The sequence below is a fragment of the Coregonus clupeaformis genome, chromosome 39, assembly GCF_020615455.1.
Source record: "Coregonus clupeaformis isolate EN_2021a chromosome 39, ASM2061545v1, whole genome shotgun sequence".
NCBI lineage: Eukaryota > Metazoa > Chordata > Actinopteri > Salmoniformes > Salmonidae > Coregonus > Coregonus clupeaformis.
Window position 1 is genome coordinate 17,840,211 of NC_059230.1, and position 14,237 is coordinate 17,854,447.

General features: G+C 41.7%; 1 protein-coding gene across 1 annotated transcript; it reads left to right on the plus strand.

Moving 5' to 3' along the window:
* Positions 1-510: 510 nt before the first annotated feature.
* On the plus strand, positions 511-10,633 carry LOC121554412 (activated CDC42 kinase 1). Its single transcript, XM_041867988.2, has 14 exons — positions 511-673; positions 905-975; positions 1,148-1,345; positions 1,642-1,794; positions 2,084-2,214; positions 3,407-3,553; positions 3,778-3,904; positions 7,185-7,331; positions 7,551-7,645; positions 8,118-8,354; positions 8,682-8,752; positions 9,076-9,581; positions 9,689-9,784; positions 9,957-10,633. Exons 1-14 carry the CDS (start codon positions 511-513, stop codon positions 10,158-10,160), a joined length of 2,346 nt encoding a protein of 781 aa, XP_041723922.2. The 3' UTR covers positions 10,161-10,633.
* The last annotated feature ends 3,604 nt before the right edge of the window (positions 10,634-14,237 follow it).

A 14,237-nucleotide genomic window follows, 5' to 3' on the forward strand; every position in this document is an offset into this window, starting at 1 on the left:
GGAACAACATGAGTGAATTCTCAATTCAATTATGCACATTCAATTGGTGTAACTGCTGGGAATAAGCAACAAGGCAGTGCTTATTGTGCTGTTTCTTGGAATTGGCTTGAAATGCATCCTCCCTTGAGGTTATCACTTGTAATGACTGGACTGGTGAAAGTGCCAGTGCCACTGGCTGCTGGTAAGCTTTCTTGACTTGGACATAAATGTTTGCCAACACATTGCTAACCTTTGTTTAATCAGCTAAACAGCTGACCTTAGCGAAAATGTGTTTGGAGTTAACTTTCTAGCTAATAGGCTGTTAGCGTTTATACTTCCTCTTCCAATTGCAATGTGGGGAGGTCAGAATAATGAAAAACAACCTACCAAATCTATTCATTTTAAAATGACGATTACTTCTCCTTACCATTATCATTCACCTGATGATAAGACAAGACGTGAAAACAATTGTTTTTGATAACGTATAATGGGGGTCCCTGGTTAACTAGTGATGTGGTGCCCTGCAGGGTCATGCTGATGGAACAGGACACTCAGTGGCTGTACCACCTCCTGGCCGAGGTCCAGTTGGAGAGGTTTTACCTGTGTGTCCGGGACAGCCTCAACATCACCCGCATAGAGCATTTTGCCTACGTCAAGGAGTCTGACCTCAAACAGATCGGCATCAGCAAACCAGGTCAGTACACTGTGGTTATTTTTGTCATTTTATAAATTTTTCAATAGCTCTTTTTGGTAACACTTCCTATGAAAAGCTCCTATGTTGTGCACTATAATGCACTATGAATGGTTCATATGGGATTATAAATGCCCTTATGAAGAGGGTATTCATATGAAGTGTAACCCTTGTTTGTATGTTGTATGGCCATATCTTTTTAATTGAATATGGGTATTTTATGTCTACGTGTAGGACAGAGAAGATTATGGGATGCTGTGAAATGCTACAAGATCAACATGAGGCCTAAGTCGTGGATGGTCAAGGTAAGACCTTTCCACATCTCTCATGTCCCTCCAAAATGCAATTTACTATTATATACCATTTGTTACAAGGTAGTGGTGAATTCTTTGAAATAAGTACCAGACATTACTGATTGACACAACATAATAATTGGAATGCTCACCTGTCACTCATGTTGATCTGTTGGTCCCCCAGGCATTCAGTGGGTGTGGTCCGGAGGGGGGTGACCAATGGGGCAGTGTGGGGTCGGGCCAGGGGCAGGGCCAGGAGACAGGGGGGCGGGCCCTCACCTGTCTGATCCAGGATGGTGAGCTGATTCTGGGGGAGAAGCTGGGAATGGGCTCCTTCGGCGTGGTGAAGAGAGGAGAGTGGCAGACCCCCACTGGAAGAGTGGTGAGTGGATTTGTTCAAATGTATGTTGCTTCTAGTGGGACACTATTTAACTTTTTATTTTACTCACCAAGTCCAACGTTAAAAGGCAGAGCTAGGTTGCCAGTTTAGAAAGGCACAGGGCAAGATACTGTACCTTCAAAAGGATCAATAGAAATTGCATAACAGAAATCAAAAATAATTTGCATTAAAGTATATCCCCAATCAATTTAAATTGCATTATAATCTATCCCAAATGATATTAATCAGTACACCCAACTCCTCCATCCTTCCCCTTCTTCTTTCTGTTGCCATGACAGCTGCCGGTGGCAGTGAAGTCTCTTAAAAGTAGTCAGTCCAGACAGACAGACACCCTGACAGACTTCCTCCAGGAGGTGACCACCATGCAGTCTCTAGACCACCCCAACATCATCCGCCTCTACGGAGTGGTGCTCACACAGCCCCTCAAGATGGTGAGAATGACATACTCTCTATCCTCTTAAAGATGGAGTGTAAAACATATTTAGTAGTATTCCTATTTCTGCATTGTAATCCTGTCTCCTTTCATGCCTGGGCCTTTGCATAGGCTAATATTCTAATTGGTAGAATAGTTATTCAAATACAGGCATGCAAATTTAAATAAACATTCAATGGCCATTCAGATGTTATGTTTATCACAGAATTCACTCAGGGAATTTGAGGGAAAATGTAGAATCCTCAGTGCAAAGAAGTCACTTTAAAACCCTCTTCTTCTTCTCCCAGGTGACAGAGTTGGCCTCTCTGGGGTCTCTGTATGACACGCTGCGCTCTCACCAGTACGAGTACCCCCTGGCACGCCTCTGGCTCTTCACCACCCAGATAGCAGCAGGTATGGAGTACCTGGAGGGTCGCAGGTGAGGCACGAAACAGTCCCACCCTACAGACAGACTACAACCAAATATACAATTTTAACCACTAACTTTACTGTAACCCTAAATGTCAACAATTCCTCTGACCAACTTAATACATACACTACCGTTCAAAAGTTTGGGGTCACTTAGAAATGTCCTTGTTTTCGATAGAAAAGCATTTTTTTTGTCCATTAAAATAACATCAAATTGATCAGAAATACAGTGTAGACATTGTTAATGTTGTAAATGGCTATTGTAGCTGGAAACGGCTGATTTTTAATGAAATATCTACATAGGCGTACAGAGGCCCATTATCAGCAACCATCAGTCCTGTGTTCCAATGGCACATTATGTTTGCTAATCCAAGTTTATCATTTTAAAAGGCTAATTGATCATTAGAAAACCCTTTGACAATTATGTTAGCACAGCTGAAAACTGTTGTGCTGATTAAAGAAGCAATAAAACTGGCCTTCTTGAGACTAGTTGAGTATCTGGAGCATCAGCAATTGTGAGTTCGAGTACAGGCTCAAAACGGCCAGAAACAAGGAACTGTCTTCTGAAACTCGTCAGTCTATTCTTGTTCTGAGAAATGAAGGCTATTCCATGCGAGAAATTACCAAGAAACTGAAGATCTCGTACAACGCTGTGTACTACTCCCTTCACAGAACAGCGCAAACTGGCTCTAACCAGAATAGAAAGAGGAGTGGGAGGCCCCGGTTTTATTGCTTCTTTAATCAGCACAACAGTTTTCAGCTGTGCTAACATAATTGCAAAAGGGTTTTCTAATGATCAATTAGCCTTTTAAAATGATAAACTTGGATTAGCAAATACAATGTGCCATTGGAACACAGGACTGATGGTTGCTGATAACGGCCTCTGTACGCCTATGTAGATATTCCATTAAAAATCAGCCGTTTCCAGCTACAATAGCCATTTACAACATTAACAATGTCTACACTGTATTTCTGATCAATTTGATGTTATTTTAATGGACAAAAAAATTGCTTTTCTTTCGAATACAAGGACATTTCTAAGTGACCCCAAACTTTTGAACGGTAGTGTATATTTTTCCTCAATTTCCGTAATGCCAATGAAATTTGAGCAGAGGCGGAAGGAAGACACTTCTAACCAATGAAAATGCTGAATCATTCCTGGTTGTAGCCAGTAAAGTGGGCCTGTGCTATATCTCCCCCAGGTTCATCCACAGGGACCTGGCTGCCCGGAACGTTCTGCTGGCCTCCAGGGAGATGGTGAAGATTGGGGACTTTGGTCTGATGAGGGGCCTGAGCCAGGAGACGGACCACTACGTGATGACGGCCCACAGACGCATCCCCTTCGCCTGGTGAGCTGAGGGGGAACATCAGGGAGATTTTGGGAGGATATATAATTGATGTGTCATTGATTGTTTAGCAGTGTGACTGAATGGAAGCCGGTGTGGAGAGGGGTGATATCACTACTGTAGGATTTTCTTTGGTGAATGATTGGCAGTTTGTAGTAATTCCACCTCTCTCTCGCTCTCTCGGTCTCTGTTTTTTTTCCATATCTCTCCTCCCACGCTCCCTCCAGGTGTGCCCCAGAGAGTCTGCGGGTGGGCTCTTTCACCCACTCCTCTGATGTGTGGATGTTTGGGGTCATTCTCTGGGAGATGTTCACCTACTGCGAGGAGCCTTGGCTGGGGCTATCTGGCAAACAGGTATGTGTAGAAAAAGTGTAGAAATAATGTATGGAGGAGACACCTTGTACACTGTGGTAGAGACCAAATGTTGGAGCAGCCTTAAGGGCAGTAAGTAGCAGGAGGCAGCAGGATCCGGTCCAAAATAGTGTCCAGTTTATTAACAGTGAAAGGTGGATCCCGGTGAATGACGAAATCCAATGAATATTTACATAATCTACAAAGGTATTTACAAAATGAACAGACTCTCAAAATACAGGTTTGAATATAAATCAAAAACCTAAGCCTCAATCAGGCCTACCCTGCCAAACCAACTACAGCAGAGCTAGAACATCACCCCAGCTCACATGTGAAACAGGTAGCTAGCTACCTTTATACCTATGGCCCCTCCCTCTGGACCATACCATTAATCATGGAGCTCTTTACCCAAATATGGCATTACATAATGTAACAGGTATTATACCCACATTTACATATTTTGTCTCTTAAACATTCCTGGCTTATCCTCAAAGCAGGAATATTTTCAATTAATGAATATACATTTCATAACAATAGTTCTGCAGGCCAACAGGCGGCAAAACGTATTACTTATAGAGCCGCGCAGCCGCGCACGCTCCCATTACACACGGACATGACAGACCAGAGGACGTGAAGCTGCGAGATGCGAACTTCCAACACATTACAATCTAGGAATAAACAAACGTCTTTCTAGTCAGTGTAGTGAGTGTTCATGTGCACTTGAATATCCCATCCACTTGGAGGATTGAAAAAGGGTAAAATACTGCATTTAAACATGAAACTGAAATGTAACTTCACCATTTCCTCGACACATAATTAGCCTTACGCACAGTAAAACATTTTTATTTGTATTTAACCTTTATTTGATCAGGGAGTCTTACTGAGACCAAGGTCTCTTTTACAGATGAGCCCTGAATCACATAAATTATAGAAAAGACACACATCAAAATAAATACAAAATGCAAGCAGAAAGAAAAACACGGTCATAAAAAACAAACACATTCATCGGGGGGGGGCAGTGAGCTCCAGCACAAATGGATCAAGTATATCAGCCCCAGTGGATTTTATTACATCAATCTTAAGCAAGGCATCTAGCACATTACAGATAGTAAATTGTTTAAATGAAAAAATAATATTCACTAGAAGTTGACGGGTTAACCAAGAACAGTCGATTGACTGACCAGGGTCAATTAAACCACAGTTTATCTCAAATAAAAAGCCTGCCGAAATAAAATTATGATTAAAAGCATTACTTATCCCATTTTTCTCGGACCTCGCTTTGTGCACGGGGGCATTGTCATGCTGAAACAGGAAATGGCCTTCCCCAAACTGTTGCCACAAAGTTGGAAGAACAAAATTGTCTAGAAAGTCATTGTATGCTGTAGCGTTAAGATTTCCCTTCACTTCAACTAAGGGGCCTAGCCCGAACCATGAAAAACAGTCCCAGACCATTATTTATCCTCCAGCAAACCTTATAGTTGGCACTATGCATTGGGGCAGGTAGTGTTCTCCTGGCATCCGCCAAACCCAGATTTGTCTGTCGGACTGCCAGAGAACGCGTTTCCACTGCTCCAGAGTCCAATGGCGGCGAGCTCTACACCACTCCAGCAGACACTTGGCATTGCTTATGGTGATCTTAGGCTTGTGTGCGGCTGCACGGCCATGGAAACTCATTTAATTAAGCTCCCGATGAACAGCTTTTGTGCTGACGTTGCTTCCAGACAGAGGCAGATTGGAACTTGGTACTTATGTATATATAGTGTATCTTTGACTCTGAATTGTTTAAAAGGGGAATGTTTATCTACCAGAAGAAGAAATATGGAGGAGACATTTTCTAGAGCCAACTCAGGGTCAGGAATACACGAGATAGTGGCTAAATCAGAATACAACATGTAATGTAAAAACCCTTGAAGAGAAAACGTTTTAAAATGTCTCTTCTTAATTAAACAAGAATTACTATTTTGCTGTTTCCTATCTCTAATACATACTATGGGATAATGATCACTGAGATCATATGCAAATACTCCACTAGACAAATATTTATGGGGGTTATTAGTAAGAATTAAATCAATCAATGAGGAGTTAACTGTGTGCCAAGCATTAGGATAATCTGTGTAGAACAGAAGGTCTCCTTTTATTTCCTTGTTCACTTTTAGGATGAAGTCTGCCCTCAGAGTCTCTGGGGATTCGCTTAGCAATTTCTTTTGAATTTTTTTTTTCTGACACACTTGTAACATTTTCAGGATACGTGATGGCAAGGTCTCTGAAACAATGCTTAGAGAAGGCATCCATCTTCATCTCCATGGTGACCTCTAAACAATGCACTATGCTCTAGAATGATGTACATGTGCCTCTTGATGAAAGCACAAATAATGCACCTATAGATAAATGCACTTTCTAAACAATGCACTTTTATAAATAATACAAATAAAGATGTTAAATGTGTTTTTCAATTAAACAACACATTACACATACATTAAGATACTCTCTCAATGTTCAAAATGTTTCCACCTCCTTTCCAAGTGCTCTTTTGCTTGTTTGGTTGTTCGTCTGAATGCTTGTTTACCTATCAAGGCCTGAACTATCCTCCAGAAATCCTTTGTCTTTCTCCCTCTGTTGGTTTTGTGTTTGTTTATCTATGTCCTAATTCTTCTTGTTGTCCTTGTTGGGTTTATAGTCCCCCTATCCCATTATTTCCTTGTGTTGCCTGATGATTCAGCAGATGAGTCCTGCAAGAACCAAGTCGATCAATCTCTCAAAACCTCTCCAAACAATTTCCACAAAAGAAAAGTATCTTCCAATTCACCTAGATGGGCAGAACACAGCAATGCACTAAAATAACTAAACTGTTAACTAAACATATAATTTAAAAAAAATTGCAATTTAAGGAGGAGATCTTTTTAAGTGCTGCTGATCATTTAATTGGTTTCTAGGAGATGTTACTGGCAAAAGAGGAAAAGAAAAACAGTATATGCATTTAGGAGAAATGAATTACTAGATACAGTATATGGGAAACATGAAAGCGCCTAACTATTTATAAGGGGAATCAAATAATGCGCATTCGTAACGAGAGCAAAGGAGTCAGCTTCGTCACATACACCTTGTAGGTAGAGCACTTTAAGTTGAACCATGACTCAAGAGTACTCAAGGCTCCAAGCATTTGTACGACCTCTGAAATAAAATACTCAATATTCTGTATGTGTGTGTGTCCACAAACATATTCAATATCACAATAATGCCATTTCTTTGTCATTAAACGTTCCCCACTCTTTTTTTCTCTCAGATCCTGTGGCGTGTGGAGCGGGAGGGAGAGCGTATGGAGAGACCCCCTGACTGTCCTCAGGAACTCTACTCTGTGATGAGGAAGTGTTGGGCCTGCACCCCCTCCAACCGACCCACCTTCTCCCAGCTCACCACCCTGGTCGCAGAGGTAACACTGTAAATATTTATATGTACATTTATTATATATGTATAAATGTATGCTCACATTTACATTATACTCACATAATACACTCTAATCCAGTGGCTCCCAAGCATGTTTACATTAGCATTTAAGAGTCAATATGGCCAGTGACCAGAATAAAGGTAGTTGGACTACAAGACAGTGGCATTAAATGGTTTTCCTCTCCCGTCTTTCCTCTCTATCCAGGCTCAGCCTATGGAGGTGTGTGCTGTGAGGGACTTTGCGGAACCTAGAAAACTCACCCTCCTGTCCAACGACCTAGTGACCATCATAGACCATAGGTAAGAGAGAAGAGGGATGGGAAGAAGAGGAGTTCATTGTTAAACTTAGACATATTGCTTCAAACAGCTCAACTCTTGAACCTGAATTCCGTTGCATTGACTGTTAACTCTAATCCTCACATTCTTGCCACCTTGTAGTAATTATTGAGAGGGGGGTCTAAGGCCTTCAAGTCTGAGGCTACGAACAAAAGATTTGAAGCTGACTCAAGTTTTATAACGTTTTCAGAGTCCTATATAAAAGCGTGTCAAGACAGTTTATACAAGGGTTTTATAATAGTTTATAGAGTAAATTATTAGTGAATATGTAGTTCATAAATCATCAATAAACTGTTATAAGTCATTGGTTGGAATTGTATGATTGTCGTTTCTTAATGTGACCATTTAAATTGTATCCATGTATTTTTCATATCGCTTACTGTATATCTACAGTATGTGTCTTATCTGATTTGACTCTATGGTTATCCTCCTGTAGTCTGGAGCTGTGTGAGTGGAAGGGCCAGAACCAAAGGACCCTGATGGTGGGCTGGTTCCCCCCAAGCCTGGCTGCTCCCTCCCTCTCCGCCCCCAGCAGCACCCCTGCTCTTCCCGCCATAGCCCCCGTCGCTGCCTCAAGCCTCATCTCGCCCCCCCTGAAGGGCAGTCTGCAGCACACGGGGCAGGCTGAGACCCACCCCGACTGTAACTGGGGAACGCCGGAACGCCTCGAAGAGTCAGTGAAGTTTACACGTTTTTATGAGGCTTTGATATATGGCTGTTGAGCATCATAATGCTATATGCTAGCCTAGGTTCCTGACTATTTTTGCTGTCATTAATGCCACATTGTTGCCTTGTTCAGCATTACAGATATCCGTTGTCATATATTGATAGAAATCAAGTAAAAATGGTATTTGTTTACGTCTTTGTTGGTGGCCCACTATTGGTGGTATGCAAATCTTACAGAGTAAGATGAATGCCTTGAACCTTTGTTTTTGTAAGTGTACAACCATGACCTATGTTTGTTTGAATAGTGTGTTTACCTGACCTCTGACCTTTTCAGAAGTGTAAACTGGAGAAGCAGCCCAGCAAACAGAGAGAGAGAGGCCGGCTCCAATTTACAGAACATGTCAAGTAACAACTTCAAGAAGTTATTCACTCTTTATTTGATTATTATATGACTGATACTAACATATTCCCCAAATAATATTAGCTAATATTCAATCCATGCATATAATTGTTTCACGGGTAGAAATCTGTGGCTAATTGGGCACATTACAACTCTTCTAATCGTCTAGACCTTTGGTACCCTTCGTAGTGTACTAGCCTCGAGAGCAGAGGGTCACAAGTTTGATACCACCCAGGGAAAACAACCCTCAACATGCTGCATACTGTACTTATTTTGTACAAAACACATATACTGTATATGTTTTATAGAACTATCCATCTGTCCCCAGGTATGACCAGGAGTCTGGAGTCTGTCCTGAGCAGTCCCCAGAGCAGGACTGTAGGAGGGGTCAAGGTGGACCCCCGTCGTGGACCCCTCCCCAACGCCATGGTTGCCCGCAGCGTCGTGGTGCAGCAGGACCCCCGTCGGTTCAGCAATGCCAGCATTAACCCCCCACCTCGCCCGCTCCCTCCCAACCTCAAACGCCTCAAGATCCCCCAGGTGGCCTTGAGCCGAGATCGGAGGCCTGTAAATCCAGCCCCAGGCTCCTTGTGGCCTCCACAACCTCAAGAGCATCCACAGCAGCAGATGCTACAGCCACCCCAGCCCCAGCTACAGCAGACCATGGGGGGCAGCAACCTGGGCAAGATGGCCCACATGGCACGGTCCAAACCAGCACTGGATGACTATGGAGACAAGGAGAGGGATCAAGAAAAGGAGACGGTGATGAGGGAACGAGAGAGGGAGAGGTACCCGCCTCAAATGCAACACATCAGGGAAGCCTTCATAGCACAGGTATGGATGGATGTATGATCTTTAGTTCTTGAGTTGTTAGACATAATATACAATTCAGGCTTTGTGACTGGCCTGACGTACTAAGGTCCTCTAGTCTGATTGGTCAGGTCATGGAAGCAGTGCATGGAGTGACCAATGAGGAGGTTCGGAACGCACTTCACCGCAATGAATGGAACCCTATAAGGGCCCAGCAACAACTCAAGGTTAGACAGAATTACTCTAATTCATACTTAATGCATATATTATTTCCATGTACTTCAAAATGTATTCTCCATTGACCAACCTAAGAATACAAAAATGATGTAATATTAAATATGATGCACCAACCTTGTGCTCTCTCCTCTCTCTCTCTCTCATTATCTCCTTCCTTCTCAGATGGAGCAGCTGTACTCTCTGAGCCTGTGTTCTCGTGACGACTGCCTAAGGATCCTGTCCCGCTACCAGTGGGATCTACAACTGGCCAGCCGCTACCTGTTCAGAATGGTACGGGAGGAGAGGACTGGAGGAGGAGAAAGGGAGAGGAGGGACGGAGAAAGAGAGGCACCCCCTGCTGCCATGGAGAGACGAGGAGGAGTGTGAGAGGTGCGGGGATGGAGGGATACTGGAAACAGAGGACAATAAAGCTTTACAAAATTGAAGAGGAACTGAGGAGCTATTTGAGGAATTTAAGAGATGGGATGGTTGATAAAAAAGGAATGGAATATATATGAAGTGAACCATAAAGACATTACAGTCCTCCAAAATACTATTTTTATCCCTTTTTACAGTTCTGTTTAGTCTTTTTTTAATGACGTGACAGACAGCCACATCCTCTCTGTTCTCAAAAAAGTTGTGTATCATGATGAATTTGTTAATACAGTGCCTTGCAAAAGTATTCCTTCACATTTTATTTTGTTACAAAGTGGGATTCAAATTGATTGAATTGTCATTTTTTGTCAACAATTTACACAAAATACTCTGTCAAAGGGGAAGAAGAATTCTAACATTTTAATAACTAAAATATAGTAATTGCATAAGTAGCCAGCTCCCTGAGTCAATACATGTTAGAAACACCTTTTGGCATCGATTACATCTGTGAGTCTTCTTGGGTATGTCTATAAGAGCTTTGCACACCTGGATAGTGCAATATTTGCCCATTATTATTTTCAAAATTATTCAAGCTCTGTCAAGATGTTGGTGATCATGGCTAGACAGCAATGTTGAAATCTTGCCATAGATTTAAGCAGATTTAAGTCAAAACTGTAACTTGGCCACTCAGGTACATTCACTGTCTTCTTGGTAAGCAACTCCAGTGTAGATTTGGCCTTGTGTTTTAGGTTATTATCCTGCTGAAAAGTGAATTCCTCTCATAGTCTCTGGTGTAAAGCAGACTGAATTTTATTTTATTTCACCTTTATTTAACCAGGTAAGCCAGTTGAGAACAAGTTCTCATTTACAACTGCGACCTGGCCAAGATAAAGCAAAGCAGTGCGATAAAAACAACAACAACAACACAGAGTTACATATGGGATAAACAAAACGTACAGTCAAAAATACAATAGAAAATATATATACAGTGTGTGCAAATGTAGTAAGTTATGTAGGTAAGGCAATAAATAGGCCATAGTGCAAAAAGTATTACAATTTAGTATTAACACTGGAGTGATAGATGATGTGCAAATAGAAGCAGGTTTTCCTCCCATTTTTTATCCTGAAAATCCCCAATATTTGCCAATGTCAAGCATACCCATAACATGATGCAGCCACCACCATGCTTGAAAATAAGGAGGCAGTTACTCAGTTATGTTGTTGGATTTGCCCCAAACATAAGGCTTTGCATTTCAGCCAAAAAGTATATTCCTTTGCTTGGTTTTTTGCAGTCTTACTTTAGTGCTTGTTGCATACAAGCTGCATGTTTTGGAATATTATTCTGTATATTTGTATTATTTTCACTCTGTCATTTAGGTAATTATTGTGGAGTAACTACAATATTGTTGATCCATACTTAGTTTTCTCCCATCACAGCCATTGGACTCTGTAGCAAATGGCTTCATGGTAACACAGCAGTTTCATTCCTGTCCTGCAGTTCAGTTCAGAAGGACGACTATTTTGTATGTGTCTGGGTGGTTTAATACGTAATCCACAGCATAATAATTAACTTGACCATGCTTAAAGAGCTATTCAATGTCTGATTTGTTATTGTTACCCATCTACCAATCACTGCCCATCTTTGAGGCTTTCGAAAAGCTCCCTGGTCTTTGTAGTTTAATCTGTACTTGAAATTCAATACTTGACTGAGGGACCTTACAGATGTTGTGTGTATGGGGGACAGAGAAAGAGTTAGTAATAAAACAAATCCATGTAACTTATGGGATTTGTTAAGCCACATTTTACTCCTGAACTAATTTAGGCTTGACTAAACAGAGTATGCATGTATACGTATGCAACAACTATATTTTAGTTATGAATATTGTATTTATCAATAAAAATAAAAGAAATCTTCAGAGTATTGTGTGTAGATTCTTGACAAAAATGACAATTAAATCCATTTGAATCCAGCTTTACCCCAATAAAAATGAATAATTTTGCAAGGCACTGTACTGTATTAGCATTGATTATATTTGTTGAATAAATTGTTGATACAAATTGTGCATGGGCTAGTGATGTGTACATGTGACTAATGCCCCTCAATTTACACCAAGTCATGAGAGTTGGGATGTTGTAAGAATCAAAAGATGATGTACAGTGTGATGTAATTTCCTTTCAGAGGAAGTGTTTGTCATTTCTCTGCTTTGACCTCTTTGGTTGAGGAAGGTGAATTGTGAGCTTCTCATTACGCTGTCTATAACTACAGCTTTACAGGAGGAGCTGGTCACATAGGGCTGGAGAATCCATACTACTAGGGAGGGACATGAGCTTATTTTAACCTGCACCTCAGCATGCTTCCAGCAGGGGGGGTAATGGGAACACCTCTCCCTTTCCGGTCCCAGCCTTTTCCTTTCTACTGCAGGGCTTGGTTACATTTCAAGTCCTCCTGGCACATTGCCACTACCACTTTGGGAATGGGTAAGAGTTAGGGAATGAGACTAGGGGCCATAATGTAATTGTGCCCATGACTTGAAAAAAGGTGGATGGAGACTGGAGAGAGAGACCAAAAGCCTGTAAGGCCACAGGATCAATGTTTCCAATTAGTACCAGATGTCTCATTTTGCTGGGCTTCATAAACACTTCTCTCCACCCCGCCCACCCTCAGTGGCCACTGGCCTAGCGGTGTCTGTCACTTGCAAAACCTAGGTCAGGATTCAATCCGGACTGCGGAAGACTTGCGCTCATTTCTGAGCCGACACACCTGCAGTGTTTATTTTGAATGTGATCTCTGCGAATGCGGAAACATTGCCTTTAAAAAGGTGCATAGTCAAAATGGGGTGATCCGATTGAATCACAAACCTAGGGCTCGGTTCAAATCAGTAGCACTGATATGCTGTAGCGCGAATGAAATGTAAAGGTCATTTCTGATTGAGCCAACATAAGCAGCGTTTACCGTGAATGCAGTCTCCGCGAACACAGGAACATTGGCTTTAAATTTATTTCGCGCTTTAGCGCAGCTCTTCAGTGATATGGATTGAATCGAGCACCTAGTGTAAATATACAGGTCACGCAGAACGAAAAGGTACAAAATCGTACAAAACTGCTTTATTTACCACAACTGTTTGATCCAAGGCTGAATTCCCAATCCGTAATGCCGAAGATATGCGTGGTAGCACAGTTGAAATTTAAAGGTAATTTTCGATTGAGCCGACATATGCAGCTTTTACCGCAAATGCAGTCTCTGCGAATGCAGAAACCTTGCCTTTAAATTTCAATCACGCTATAACGCTGATCTTCAGCACTACTGATTGAATCCAGACCCTTATTACCTAATACAAATATACAACACTTTCCCCAGACAGTGCACAAAGAATCAACATCATACTCACCCCATGAACAAAAGTACACTATATTTAACACCAAGGAAACGTTTTGTAATGAAATGGGCCCCAACTCCTAAAATGTTCACTGTGTCCCCTAAATCAGGTAGACACATTCCTCCATATTATGTGGGAGTGCCCTGCAGTTAAATGCTTCTGGGACAAAGTTACAACATTCATTTTGAAGTGCATGAATGTAAATATGCAATGCTTTGCATCAATTATGTTACTTAATGATGATAGCTTCTTGAATCTCTCAATCAATCAGAGATGATTACTGCTGGCAGGGAGCACTGCTGCAAATTTTTTTTGCCTCAGATGGCAATCACCTCACTCTCCCAATTCCCCAGTGGATACAGTTACTATTAGAAGTTATAAAATTAGAATTATCGACAGCGAGAATTAATGGAGCTAGTCAAGGAACAATTGAGGCCTGGACAAATATACACTGAGTGAACAAAACATTAGTACCACCTTCCTAATATTGAGTTGCATCCCCTTTTTCCCTCAGAACAGCCTCAGTCCGTTGGGGCAAGGATTCTACAAGGTGTCAAAAGCGTTCCACAGGGATGCTGGCCAATGTTGACTCCAATGCTTCCCACAGTTGTGTCAAGTTGGCTGGATGTCCTTTGGGTGATGGACCATTCTTGAAACACATGGGAAACTGTTGAGCGTGAAGAACCCAGCAGCATTGCAGTTCTTGACACAA

What these genes read in the sequence shown, in the direction of transcription:
- LOC121554412 (XM_041867988.2), top strand. Translation starts at nt 511, where the DNA reads ATGCTGATGGAACAGGACACTCAGTGGCTGTACCACCTCCTGGCCGAG. An exon ending in AGACCCCCACTGGAAGAGTG is followed by an intron (nt 1,346 to 1,641) that starts GTGAGTGGATTT and finishes TTGCCATGACAG; the next exon opens with CTGCCGGTGGCAGTGAAGTC. An exon ending in GGGCCCAGCAACAACTCAAG is followed by an intron (nt 9,785 to 9,956) that starts GTTAGACAGAAT and finishes CTTCCTTCTCAG; the next exon opens with ATGGAGCAGCTGTACTCTCT.